Source organism: Entelurus aequoreus, linkage group LG11, assembly GCF_033978785.1.
Source record: "Entelurus aequoreus isolate RoL-2023_Sb linkage group LG11, RoL_Eaeq_v1.1, whole genome shotgun sequence".
Taxonomy (NCBI): domain Eukaryota; kingdom Metazoa; phylum Chordata; class Actinopteri; order Syngnathiformes; family Syngnathidae; genus Entelurus; species Entelurus aequoreus.
In genome coordinates, this window is record NC_084741.1 from 26,538,961 (window position 1) to 26,553,960 (window position 15,000).

The window sequence follows — 15,000 nt, forward strand, 5'->3', positions numbered from 1 at the left end:
TGCCAGAAGCTTGTGGATGGCTACCAAAAGCGCCTTATTGCAGTAAAATTTGCTAAGGGACATGTAGCCAAATATTAACATTGCTGTATGTATACTTTTGTGGGGCAGTATAGCTCGGTTGGTAGAGTGGCCGTGCCAGCAACTTGAGGGTTGCAGGTTCGATCCCCGCTTCCGCCATCCTAGTCACTGCTGTTGTGTCCTTGGGCAAGACACTTTACCCACCTGCTCCCAGTGCCACCCACTCTGGTTTAAATGTAACTTAGATATTGGGTTTCACTATGTAAAGCGCTTTGAGTCACTAGAGAAAAAGCGCTATATAAATATAATTCACTTCACTTCACTTTTGACCCAGCAGATTTGGTCACATTTTCAGTAGACCCATAATAAATTAATAAAATAACCTAACTTCCTGAATGTTTTTTGTGAATATATATATATATATATATATATATATATATATATATATATATATATATATATATATATATATATATATATATATATATATATATATATATATATATATATATATATATATATATATATATATAATCAATCAAGTTTACCTATATAGTCCTTCATCACAAATGTCTCAAAGGGCTGCACAAGATCCCACATCAGGGCAAGAAAAAACTCAACCCAATGGGAACAACGAGAAACCTTGTAAGGGACAGCAGACGTGGGGACCCCCCGGTGACCGGTACAATGGATGCCGAGTGGATACGGTTAATAATGTGACAGGCCGTTCGTTACCTTAACATACTCTGAGGTCACATTGTTATGGGACATACTGTACATTGCATCCTGTAGGTAAGATCGGAGTTAAACTAAGAGAAGGCTAAGTCTGACATACCAATATTCGTTTTGATATGTTCTAATAGAATGTTATGATCGACGGTATTGAAAGCTCAAGTAGCAGCAACATGGATGACGAATCAGCATCCATACTTAGCAATAGATCATTCGTTATCTTTGCGAGAGCTGTCTCCATAGAGTGATTTGCCCTTAAACCTGACTGAAAGGTTTCACAGAGTTTGTTAGATGCTAAGAGTTCATTTAGCTGCCGTGCAACAATTGTTTAAATGATTTTGGAGATAAAGGGAAGATGGGACACTGGCCGGTAGTTCTCCATGAGGTCAGGATCTAGGTTAGGTCTTTTTGAGCAAAGGATGAATAACCGCTTTTTTGAATGCTAAGGGAACAGTACAAGAGGAAAGTGATAAGTTAATAATATTTAGCACTGATGGTCCTAATATTACAAAAAGCTTATTTATAAGTTTCCCAGGAAGTGGGTTAAGTAAACATGTTGTTTGTTTTGTTCCATTTACATGTCACAGGAGTTCCTCTAATGTTATTTCTTCAAAAAGAGCAATATCTTCGTTAATAGAACCAAGTTGGAGCTGGGACACTATCCATCCATCCATCTTCTTCCGCTTATCCGAGGTCGGGTCGCGGGGGCAGCAGCCTAAGCAGGGAAGCCCAGACTTTCCTCTCCCCAGCCACTTCGTCCAGCTCCTCCCGGGGGATCCCGAGGCGTTCCCAGGCCAACGTGTCCTGGGTCTTCCCCGTGGCCTCCTACCGGTTGGACGTGCCCTAAACACCTCCCGAGGGAGGCGTTCGGGTGGCATCCAGACCAGATGCCCGAACCACCTCATCTGGCTCCTCTCGATGTGGAGGAGCAGTGGCTTTACTTTGAGCTCCCCCCGGATAGCAGAGCTTCTCACCCTATCTCTAAGGGAGAGCCCCGCCACCCGGCGGAGGAAACTCATTTCGGCCGCCTGTACCCGTGATCTTGTCCTTTCGGTCATAACCCAAAGCTCATGACCATAGGTGAGGATGGGAACGTAGATCGACCGGTAAATTGAGAGCCTTGCCTTCCGGCTCAGCTCCTTCTTCACCACAACGGACCGATACAGCGTCCGCATTACTGAAGACGCCGCACCGATCCGCCTGTCGATCTCACGATCCACTTTTCCCTCACTCATGAACAAGACTCCTAGGTACTTGAACTCCTCCACTTGGGGCAGGGTCTCCTCCCCAATGGCACTCCACCCTTTTCCGGGCAAGAACCATGGACTCGGACTTGGAGGTGTTGATTCTCATTCCAGTCGCTTCACACTCGGCTGCGAACCGATCCAGTGAGAGCTGAAGATCCTGGCCAGATGAAGCCATCAGGACCACATCATCTGCAAAAAGCAGAGACCTAATCCTGCAGCCACCAAACCAGATCCCCTCAACGCCTTGACTGCGCCTAGAAATTCTGTCCATAAAAATTATGAACAGAATCGGTGACAAAGGGCAGCCTTGGCGGAGTCCAACCCTCACTGGAAACGTGAGGTTGCTGAGGTAGTTAAAAAGCTCCTCGGTGGCAAGGCCCCGGGGGTGGATGAGATCCGCCCGGAGTTCCTTAAGGCTCTGGATGCTGTGGGGCTGTCTTGGTTGACAAGACTCTGCAGCATCACGTGGACATCAGGGGCGGTACCTCTGGATTGGCAGACCGGGGTGGTGGTTCCTCTCTTTAAGAAGGGGAACCGGAGGGTGTGTTCCAACTATCGTGGGATCACACTCCTCAGCCTTCCCGGTAAGGTCTATTCGGGTGGGACACGTTTTCTTTCATCTTCTTTCTAATGAGTAAAATGTTCTCAGTAAAGAATTTCAAATAGTCATCAGCCGAGTGGGTGGAGCTACTGGGGGGATTCCCTTGTTGGGTTAGCAAGCTACTGTACTGAACAAATATTTAGGATTGTTTTTATTGAGGTGGATACGATTGGAGTAGTAATTACTTTTAGCTTAGGTAAGTGCTTGTTTATAAGTTACTAAACTATCACACCATGCTTGATGGAAAACTTCAAGTTTAGTCGCACGTCATTTGCTTTCTAGCTTTCTATATGATAGTTTAAGAGCTCTGTTTTCTTCTGTGAACCAGACGGTACGCCTTTTAGGGGCCTGTTTTAGCTTTAGCAGTACTATAATATCAATGCCGTTGCGCAGGGCATCGTTTAAGTTGTTATTGAGGTTATAGATATAGCCCAAATCATTTGGGAATGGTGCCATTACAGAAGGCAGTAGGCCAGCAAGAGTCGTAGTTGTGACATTAAAATGTTGCGGTTGGTTTTTAGCAGTGTTGGGACTAACGCGTTACTGTAACGCCGTTAGTTTCGGCGGTAACTAGTAATCTAACGCGTTATTTTTTTATATTCAGTAACTCAGTTACCGTTACTACATGATGCGTTACTGAGTTATTTTACGTTATTTTTTATGTAGTATCGGCTGGAAACAGATGCGCTGCGGTGTCTTTCTTCTAAATCTTCCCCTGTCACACGCCGGAGAGAAGAAAAGAGGCGTGTGTCTGGGTGTGGGGAGGGGAGGCACACACGTGATCCGCGGTTTGATATATAAAACAAAACAAAAAGGTTGTTCGCATGCACGTTCAGTCCACACATAGCGTGGTCATGAACGCCCCGCGCCATTTAATCGGTGTGTTTATAGGAGCAGGCTCCGTTGTGCAAAACAAGGGTTTTAAACACATGCTGAACGTGCTTGAGCCACGTTACGACATCCCGTCGCGCACCCACTTCAGCGATAAGATTGTGCCAGATCTTTATGAGCAGGAGAAGAAAAAAGTTGTGGATGAACTATCCCGAGCATCACCTGTTGCGCTCATGACAGAAGGGTGGACGTCCAGGGGAACTATGTGACGATAAGCGCTCACTTCATCACAGCAGACTGGCAGATGAGCAGACACGCCCCCTCTACGAGAGTCACCTTGCGCAGGTACTGACACAAGCAGTGGAGGAATGGAAGATAAAGATTTCCCAGTCACACGTGGTAATGCCAAAAATCAAATAATTGCAGTGAATGAGGCAGGACTGGGACCACAGATAGGTGCTTTGCACATGTAGTGAATTTGGCATCACATCTCAGTCAATAGGATGGACCAGGAAGGAGGTTTCCTAGCACAACAGCTGCTCATGTGCTTAAGACAAAGCAAGAAATACTAAAGCTGCCTACTCATAAAGCTCATACATGATGTCCCAACGAAGTGGAACTCCACTTATGATATGTTGCAGCAGCAGGCAGCTATATACTCTGCATTGACCCACAAGACCCTGAAGAAAAATGTCAAATACATCATCAACCTGTCTGATGATGATGTGAGAGTGGCAGAGGAGGTCCTCCAGGTGCTTAAACCCCTCAAAAGTGTTACATCTGAAACTTCACCATCTGTGTCAATGATCCTGCCACTGAAAACAAGGACTCTACAATCCATGACTCCAAGTGTGGAAGACAGCGCAGCATCACTCCAGATGTCAGGCTTTATTTCACTATCTATGTTTCAAGGAAGATGATGTGCCTTCTTATGTTGCACTTTCAGTTGTTTTTTATTAATGGTCATTGGTCCAAGTTTAAAGAAAGGAGAAATGCCTTTTTATGTTGCACTGTTTTTCATTAATTATGTTAAAATGCAAATAAAAATGCATGTCAAGTTGATCAACAGATTGTATTATTCTCCAGTGCAATAACAGTACTGAAATGAAGGCTAAAAGGCCATTAATGGGAGCTTTAAAAAAAAAGAAGAAGAAAAGAAGTAACTAAATAATTACTTTTCACAGTAATGCATTACTTTTTGATGTAAGTAACTGAGTTAGTAACTGAGTTACTTTTGAAATTAAGTAACTAGTAATTGTAACTAGTTACTGGTTTTCAGTAACTAACCCAACACTGGTTATTAGTGGCTTGTTGACATTGAGTCAAAACTTAGAATTTTATAAGGTAATGAACAGACATTACATTAGTCTCCCGCAGTACCATAACTTTGGAGGTGCTGACACCCCGGACACGGACGAGGTCTGTCGTATTACCGTTGCGATACATGGTTTCATGTATTATTTGTGTACAACCACAGCTATCAATTATAGCACACGGAGGGTCTGACGGGGTATTCATATGGATATTAAACTCCCTCATTATAATTATTTTATCTGCGTGCATTCACTAGCTCAGCGACAAACTCTGAAAATTCACTGATAAAGTCTGAATAGGGGCCAGAGGGGCGATAGATAACAGCCAGATAGAGAGGTAGCAGTGTGACACCCCTGCTGCTTTATCGTGCTTCTCCGGCTAAGAGCTTTAAATGTGATTTGAACGTTGTCCCACGTCATCACGTCTCCTCCTGTTGCTTAGCTGCAGTGAGTGGGATTGTTTCAAGGAATTAGATAGATAGATAGACAGATAAATACTTTTTTGATCTCCCATAGGGGAAATTCAGGTGTCCAGTAGCATAAAACATATCACTTTATACCAACAACAATAATAAATACTTACTTCTCAAAAATACCGACAATGCACATAGTTCAGACAGATCTGTTGTACAGTCTTAAACCGTTACGTTCTGCAGTGTAATGAGAGGAGCCTGTTGCTACGGTTACTCCTCTTGAGCAGCCATAGTGTCATGCAAAGGATGTCTGGGGTTACTCAGGAGGATGCCCTCCATGAGAGCTCTCATCCTTCTCTCAAGCACAGCTCCCACAGAGTCTTTTTTCCCTCATCAGAGAGACACATTTCCTAATCAGCCTGTCCACGGTTACTGTCTTTCGAGGTCATGCTACCACTCCAACACACAACACTAAAGAAAATGGCACTTGCTACAACATGCTGATAAGATATGTGTAACATCAGACTGCTCACATCAGCCTCCTTAGAGGAAAGCATCCCCAGCCCATTTTGATCCCTGCTTTCTAAAAACATGTTGTTTATCCTCCTTTTCTGGTGAACACAGTTCAGGTTTGCGGAAGGCATAGATTTGGTGCTGCTCTTCTTTGGGACCTTAATGTCGGTGACCCATGGTGTAGTGTTGCCTATGATGTTAATCGTGTTTGGAGAAATGACGGACAGCCTCGTAAATGACGCAGCAGTAAATCTGATGAACACCAGCCACCCAAGTCAGTTCACACAAAGTATTAACACATTTATTGGTATAGAAGAAAGACTATTACAGCCCTTTGTTTTGTATTTTCAGATTTCACAATGCCAAACAGCACCTTACAGGCAGACATGACAAAGTAGGACCAAAAAGTCAATTCACGAGTTCTCCTTAATGAGACGTATTGGATTTTATTTTTGTTTTTTCCTTCAACTCCAGCTTTGCCATCTATTATTCCATCTTGGGTGCCTTGGTGCTGGTGGCTGCTTACATGCAGGTTGCCTTCTTCATGGTGTCAGCTGGACGGCAAGTCAAACGCATTCGAAAGCATTTTTTTCACAGCATCATGCGGCAGGACATCGGCTGGTTTGACGTCAGCGAGACAGGAGAGCTCAACACTCGTCTTACAGAGTGAGTGACAAAAAATGCTGAACTTTTTCTCTGCAATTTGATAAATGTGTCATATAATTTGAGGGCACTCTTGTCAAATTATCCCTAAGACTGTGTGTATTGTGGTACCTCGGTTTTCGTACACCCTGCTTTTTTGTAGTATAAGTCATCGACATAGTCATAATCACGATCTGCCTGGATTTTCGTAAAGTGTCTGGTTATCATGCGGCTAAACATTACACACAACAAACTAGTCACGATTAATTCCGCAAAATTAAGTGTTCAAACAAAAAATATTGACCGCTGGTTACTCAATCTCTGCTTTTTAAAATAAAATAGTCCACCACAGGGCCACAGAAAGTTGAAAGTGCACTTTAATAAAAAGGTGAGAAACACTTCAACAATAAATAATTTGAAGCAAAGTATGAAGGTGGCGTCAGCGTGGTTCTCCCCTCGCCGATCATTGCCGTCTTCATAAACTATAAATGTAAAAGTGATGTTAAAGCCCCACTTAATGGCCTACTGAAACCCACTACTACCGACCACGCAGTCTGATAGTTTATATATCAATGATGAAATCTTAACATTATAACACATGCCAATACGGCCGGGTTAACTTATAAAGTGACATTTTAAATTTGCCGCTAAACTTCCGGTTCGAAGCGCCTCTGAGGATGACGTATGCGCGTGACGTAGCCCGGCGAACACGGGTATGCCTTCCACATTGAAGCCAATACGAAAAAGCTCTGTTTTCATTTCATAATTCCACAGTATTCTGGACATCTGTGTTCGTGAATCTGTTGCAATCATGTTCATAGCATTATGGAGAAGGAAGCTGAGCAAGCAAAGAAGAAAGTTGTCGGTGCGAAATGGACGTATTTTTCGAACGTAGTCAGCAACAACAGTACACAGCCGGCGCTTCTTTGTTTACATTCCCGAAAGATGCAGTCAAGATGGAAGAACTCGGATAACAGAGACTCTAACCAGGAGGACTTTTGACTTCGATACACAGACGCCTGTAGAGAACTGGGACAACACAGACTCTTACCAGGATTACTTTGATTTGGATGACAAAGACGCAGACGTGCTACTGTGAGTATGCAGCTTTGGCTTCTAAACATTTGATCGCTTGACCGTATGTGCGCAACTTTTTTTTGCGTATGTACGTAACTTTTTTAAAATATATAAGCTTTATGAACCTTGGGTTAGGTGAACGGTCTTTTGGGCTGAGTGATTGTGTGTGTTGATCAGGTGTTTGAATTGTATTGGCGTGTTCTATGGAGCTAGGAGCTAGCATAGGAGCTAGGAGCTAGCATAACAAACACGCAGGTGTTTTTATGCAGGATTAATTTGTGGCATATTAAATATAAGCCTGGTTGTGTTTTGGCTAATAGAGTATATATATGTCTTGTGTTTATTTACTGTTGTAGTCATTCCCAGCTGAATATCAGGTACCGTGAGTATGCAGCCTTGGCTGCTAAACATTTGATAGCTTGACCGTATGTGCGCGTCACGTACGTAACTTTTTAAAAATATATAAGCTTTATGAACCTTGGGTTAGGTGAACGGTCTTTTGGGCTGAGTGATTGTGTGTGTTGATCAGGTGTTTGAATTGTATTGGCGTGTTCTATGGAGCTAGGAGCTAGCAGAGGAGCTAGGAGCTAGCGTAACAAACACGCAGGTGTTTTTATGCAGGATTAATTTGTGGCATATTAAATATAAGCCTGGTTGTGTTGTGGCTAATAGAGTATATATATGTCTTGTGTTTATTTACTGTTGTAGTCATTCGCAGCTGAATATCAGGTCACCCCCGGCTCTCACAGTATCTTCCCTATCTGAATAGCTTCAACTCCCCACTAGTCCTTCACTTGCACTTTACTCATCCACAAATCTTTCATCCTCGCTCAAATTAATGGGGAAATTGTCGCTTTCTCGGTCCGAATCTCTCTCACTTCATGCGGCCATCATTGTAAACAATAGGGAACTTTGCGTATATGTTCAACTGACTACGTCACGCTACTTCCGGTAGGGGCAAGCCTTTTTTTTATCAGATACCAAAAGTTGCAATCTTTATCGTCGTTGTTCTATACTAAATCCTTTCAGCAAAAATATGGCAATATCGCGAAATGATCAAGTATGACACATAGAATAGATCTGCTATCCCCGTTTAAATAAAAAAAATTCATTTCAGTAGGCCTTTAAGAACTTTCAGATTTTGGTGGCGCAAGTGTACCAAAGCGGTAGTGTTTTGCCAGAAAGAAGACCACATGTCCCATTAGTACTAGGGCATTTGGCGTCAAACTTACATAATGTCCCTTGTAATATTGGCACAAATTACAAATATTACGTCTCTAACCGCTATGCTGATGTTGAATAGCAGACACTATTAAGACATGATCTTGGATTGCAGTACAAACATGACGCTACTACCAAGAATGTCAGGAAAAAAAGACTTGCGGTAGAGTTTTTTCGAAAGGAAGTTGTGTGGAACTGCAAATTATCAAGCTGGTGCCTATTTATTGCTACCACGAGAATTTACGATAGCTAACATTAGCATTATCATTTTGATTTGAGTATCGAAAGGTACTTACTAGTTTAGCAGGAACAGCCAAGGAAGAATCGGTCTGAAATCCCTCCTGGTCTTTGAGCTCACGCCAGCGAGTAAAAGCCGGACCAAGGTTGATCCTTGACTGTCCTTTTATCTGGGTAACCTCCTTCTTTCTTTTTTTGTCTCCTCTGACAAAAATTTTGTTTCTTTTGGTTATTTTTCAGCCTCTGACATGATAGCATTAATTGCACGTAGGCATTATTCTTCTTTTATTTTTCTGGCGGTACGCAGGTGTTTGCATCGACTTCAATCTTTTTAAAGGCTTGAGTATACAAATGAGTTTTAGGATGGGACTTAAATGCTTCTACTGAGGCAGCATCTCTAACTGTTACCATTAGGGCGTTTCAGAGTACTGGAACCTGAATAGAAAACGTTCTAAAGCCTACAGACATTTTTGGGCTCTGGGAATCACTAATAAGCCCGAGTTCTTACAATGCAGATTTCACTCCATGCTTGATGAAAAACCTCAAGTTTAGTCGCATGCCATTTGCGTTCCAGCTTTTTACATGATAGTTTAAGAGCCCAGTTTTTTTCTGTGAACCAGGGGGTACGCCTTTTAGGGGCATTTTTTAGCTTTAGCGATGCTGTACTATCAATGACGTGGTGCAGGGCATCGTTGATGTCGTTAGTGAGGTTATCGAGGGAGCCCACGTAATTTGGGAATGGTGCCATTGCCGAGGGCAGTAGGCCAGCAACAGTCGTAGTTGTGACAGCATTAATGTTGCGACTGCTAAAGCATTGGTTATTAGTAGCTTTGAGAATGAGTCAGAACTTCAAATTGTATTAGGTAGTGATCGGACATTACCTTAGTGTACGGGAGTACCATAACTTTGGAAGTGGTGACACCCCAGACAAGGACTAGGACTATCGTATTACCGTTGCGATACATGGGTTCATTTATTATTTGTGTAAGACCACAGCTATCATTTATAGTCTGGAGCGCCACGCATGGAGGGTCTCATGGGATATTCATATGGATATTAAAATCCCTCATTATAATTATATTATCTGTGTGCGTCACTAGATCAGCGACAAACTCTGAACATTCACTGATTAAGTCTAAATGAGGTCCAGGGGGGCGATAGGTAATAGCCAGATGGATAGGTAGCGGTGTGACAGATGTCACAGTAAGCACCTCAAATGATTTATATTTATTACTTAGGTTAGGGCTAGGGCTAAATCTATTATGCGTCTCAACCGGTTCACCGTGACTTGTAGGCCGCTGTGGGCTGCTACAAACTGGGCGAATCAGCTCCCTACAAAATGATAGGAAATGCAGCATCTAAAGCAGACCATACTTATTAAATGTGCTTTTTTGTGTGCTACAGTTTGTATGTGTAAAGTTAAAGTTAAGTTAAAGTACCAATGATTGTCACACACACTAGGTGTAATGAAATATGTCCTCTGCATTTGACCCATCCCCTTGTTCACCCCCTGGGAGGTGAGGGGAGCAGTGGGCAGCAGCGGCGCCCCAAACTAGGGCCCGCCAGCGGGAAGTCCCAAGTATAAAAAAAAAAATAATAATAATATTATTTTTTTCTTTCTTTTCTTATCCACTTTGTACCGCTTGCTACTCACAGTGGGAAGTCCCAAGTATAAAAAAAATAATAATAATAATATTATTTTTTTCTTTCTTTTCTTATCCACTTTGTACCGCTTGCTACTCACAGTGTCTCCTAGCCGCTCAGGCAAATCATATTGTCTAAAAATGCATTTTCTCATCGATAACGTGACATCATCGCGCGCGCGGAAAATGCGCTATATATATATATATATCAGTGACGTGCGGTGAGGTTCATGGCTGGTGAGGCACTGTCATCACAGTCAGATTTACAAACATATGTACCCTAAAGAGTATCTTATTCACCATTTGATTGGCAGCAGTTAACGGGTTATGTTTAAAAGCTCATACCAGCATTCTTTCCTGCTTGGCACTCAGCATCAAGGGTTGGAATTGGGGGTTAAATCACCAAAAATGATTCCCGGGCGCGGCGCCGCTGCTGCCCACTGCTGCCCACTGCTCCCCTCACCTCCCAGGGGGTGAACAAGGGGATGGGTCAAATGCAGAGGACATATTTCATTACACCTAGTGTGTGTGACAATCATTGGTACTTTAACTTAACTTTAACTTTACACATACAAACTGTAGCACACAAAAAAGCACATTTAATAAAAAAAAAACATTATTATGGTCTTACCTTTACTTATAAATGAAGTCCATGCACCGCTGCTGGGCCACAACATTAGGTACACCTGCAGACTGCAGCACGGATTTCATATTTCAGTCATTCACAACTCCTCCAACACGAACATTATTGTTTTTGCACTTTTTGGCTTCTTATTGAATAACTTTTTTAAATAGATTAAATCTTGCACGTGGAAACTTTAAGTGTGGGCTTTAGTTGATATAACACTCCCGTCAGGGGGTGCATTCTACGGCGGTGGTGCATTATCCACCAGGAGGCGGGATTACTGCGAGCCTCAGCCGGTGCGTCTTCGCAGCCGTTTTATGATTGCTCAGCACAAGAAATACGTTACACACATACAGTTGTTGACAAAATACACTGTACATTATATACCTCAGCTAACTAAACTATGGAAATGTATAATATAATTCATACAGCAATACGGTCTCATTGCACAGCAGGCCAGCAGTTAGCCGAGTCATTGCGCAATCCATGGTGAGGCTCAAGTCAGTGACGTGCCTCAACTGGCTGGTGACTCACAGCAAGTCTTGTCATGATCCGTGGTCCAGATCATGTTTTTGTGTTTTCTTTTAGTTTTGGACTCCTTTTGTTATTGCTTGTGCACCTGTGAGTTTGTTTTGTCACCATGGTTACTTGATTTTCACCTGCTTGTACGCGCACCTGTTACTCATCAGAGACTCTATTTAAAGGCCTACTGAAATGAATTTTTTTTATTTAAACGGGGATAGCAGATCCATTCTATGTGTCATACTTGATCATTTCGCGATATTGCCATATTTTTGCTGAAAGGATTTAGTATAGAACAACGACGATAAAGTTCACAACTTTTGGTCTCTGATAAAAAAAAGCCTTGCCCCTACCGGAAGTAGCGTGACGTAGTCAGTTGATCGCCTCCTCATATTTTCCTATTGTTTTCAATGCAGCTAGAGCGATTCGGACCGAGAAAGCGACGATTACCCCATTAATTTGAGCGAGGATGAAAGATTCGTGGATGAGGAACGTTAGAGTGACGGACTAGAATCAATCAATCAATCAATCAATCAATCAATCAATGTTTATTTATATAGCCCTAAATCACAAGTGTCTCAAAGGGCTGCAGTGCAAGACATATCTTTTTTCGCTCTGACCGTAACTTAGGTACAAGCTGGCTCATTGGATTCCACACTCTCTCCTTTTTCTATTGTGGATCACGGATTTGTATTTTAAACCACCCCGGATACTATATCCTCTTGAAAATGAGAGTCGAAAACGCGAAATGGACATGCACAGTGACTTTTATCTCCACGACAATACATCGACGAAACACTTTAGTTACGGAGCTAACGTGATAGCATCGTGCTTAACTGCATATAGAAACAAAATAAATAAATCCCTGACTGGAAGGATAGACAGAAGATCAACAATACTATTAAACCAGGGACATGTAAATACACGGTTAATGCTTTCCAGCCTGGCGAAGGTTAACAATGCTGTTGCTAACGACGCCATTGAAGCTAACTTAGCAACCGGACCTCACAGAGCTATGCTAAAAACATTAGCTATCCACCTACGCCAGCCAGCCCTCATCTGCTCATCAACACCCGTGCTCACCTGCGTTCCAGCGATCGACGGTGCGACGAAGGACTTCACCCGATCACAGATGCGGTCGGCGAGACGGAGGAAGTTAAGGTGAGTTCGGCGGCTAACGCATCTGCTATCCATCTCTGTCTTCCTGGTTGTGTTGCTGTAGTCCGCCGCTAATACACCGATACCACCTAAAACTTTCTTCTTTGCAGTCTCCATTGTTCATTAAACAAATTGCAAAAGATTCACCAACACAGATGTCCAGAGTACTGTGGAATTATGAGATGAAAACAGCTATTTTGTATTGGATTCAATGGGGTACCGATACTTCTGTTTCATTGGCTACGTCACGCGCATACGTTATCATCCAAAGGCGTTTTCAACCGTAAGTTTAGCGGGAAATTTAAAATTACACTTTATAAGTTAACCCGGCCGTATTGGCATGTGTTGCAATGTTAAGATTTCATCATTGATATATAAACTATCAGACTGCGTGGTCGGTAGTAGTGGGTTTCGTAGGCCTTTATAAATAAATGATAAATGGGTTGTACTTGTATAGCGCTTTTCTACCTTCAAGATACTCAAAGCGCTTTGACAGTATTTCCACATTTACCCATTCACACACACATTCACACACTGATGGCTTTAAGCGTACCTTTGTTGATCACTCGTTCTGCCTTCATTGTGTTTGCTTCACGCGTTCATGCCACGTAAGTTTTGCTTATGCCATGTCATAGCCCATGCTACGTCTTTACTCCATGTGTTTTAGGCACGCTTGCCTTTTTTGTTAGTTGCTTGTCGTGTGTTTTTGGATGATTTATGATAAATAAATCACTTCCTACCTTACGTCTTCGTCCGGAGCCGTCCTTTTGCATCTTGGAAGAACAACCGCGCATTAAGCTGCGACCCCCCCGCCGTGACAAGTCTGTTCTCAGTATTTGAACGGCAAATGTGAAAATTCTGCGATTTTGAATAAAAATAATCTAAAACTGGTGAAGTTAAATGGAAAATAACATTATAGTATAATCACTGGATACATATAACAATTGAATTGATTTTTTTTCTTTTTTAATTTTTTTTCTTTCCATGATGGCAGGTGAGGCGGGTATAATCACTGGATACATATAACAATTGAATAATTTTTTTTTTGTTTTTACATTTTTTTTCTTTCCATGATGGCAGGGGAGGTCTACTGACTGCACGTCACTGATGTATATATATATATATATATATATATATATATATATATATATATATATATATATATATATATATATATATATATATATATATATATATATATATATATATATATATAAAATATATGTATATATCAGTGACGTGCAGTCAGTAGACCTCACCTGCCATCATGGAAAGAAAAAAAATGTAAAAAGAAAAAAAAATGTATATATATATATACATATATATATGTATATATATATATATATATATATATGTATATATATATGTATATGTATATATATATGTATGTATATATATATATATATATATATATATATATATATATATATATATATATATATATATATATATATATATATATATATATATATATATATATATATATATATATATATATATATAATCAGTGACGTGCAGTCAGTAGACCTCACCTGCCATCATGGAAAGAAAAAAAATGTAAAAAGAAAAAAAAATTAATTCAATTGTTATATGTATCCAGTGATTATAGTGAAGTTATTTTCCATTTAACTTAACCAGTTTTAGATTATTTTTATTTTTATTTTCACATTTGCCGTTCAAATACTGAGAAGAGACGGTGCGGTGATCAGCAGCCAGTTGAGGCACGTCACTCAGTTGTGCCTCAAAATGGATTGTGCGCAATGACTCGGCTAACTGCTGGCCTGCTGTGAAGTGAAGTGAAGTGAATTACATTTATATAGCGCTTTTTCTCAAGTGACTCAAAGCGCTTTACATAGTGAAACCCAATATCTAAGTTACATTCAAACCAGTGTGGGTGGCACTGGGAGCAGGTGGGTAAAGTGTCTTGCCCAAGGACACAACGGTAGTGACTAGGATGGCGGAAGCGGGGATCGAACCTGCAACCCTCAAGTTGCTGGCACGGCCGCTCTACCAACCGAGCTATACCGCCCCGAGTACTGTGCAGTGAGACCGTATTGCTATATGAATTATATCAGCTAACTAAACTATGGCATAGTTTAGTTAGCTGAGGTATATAATGTACAGTGTATTTTGTCAACAACTTTATGTGTGTAACGTATTTTTTGTGCTGAGCATTCATAAAACTGCTGCAAAAGACGTACTGGCTG

General features: G+C 41.5%; 1 protein-coding gene across 2 annotated transcripts in view; it reads left to right on the forward strand.

The window, feature by feature from the left end:
* The window catches only part of LOC133659914 (ATP-dependent translocase ABCB1-like), a 73,350-nt gene that overhangs the window by 3,466 nt on the left and 54,884 nt on the right, over positions 1 to 15,000 (forward strand). For both annotated transcript variants that reach the window (XM_062062771.1, XM_062062770.1), the window contains exons 4-6: positions 5,780 to 5,942; positions 6,020 to 6,062; positions 6,143 to 6,334. In XM_062062771.1, the coding sequence (XP_061918755.1) occupies positions 5,780 to 5,942; positions 6,020 to 6,062; positions 6,143 to 6,334 (398 nt within the window). The remainder of the gene's footprint in view (positions 1 to 5,779; positions 5,943 to 6,019; positions 6,063 to 6,142; positions 6,335 to 15,000) is intronic.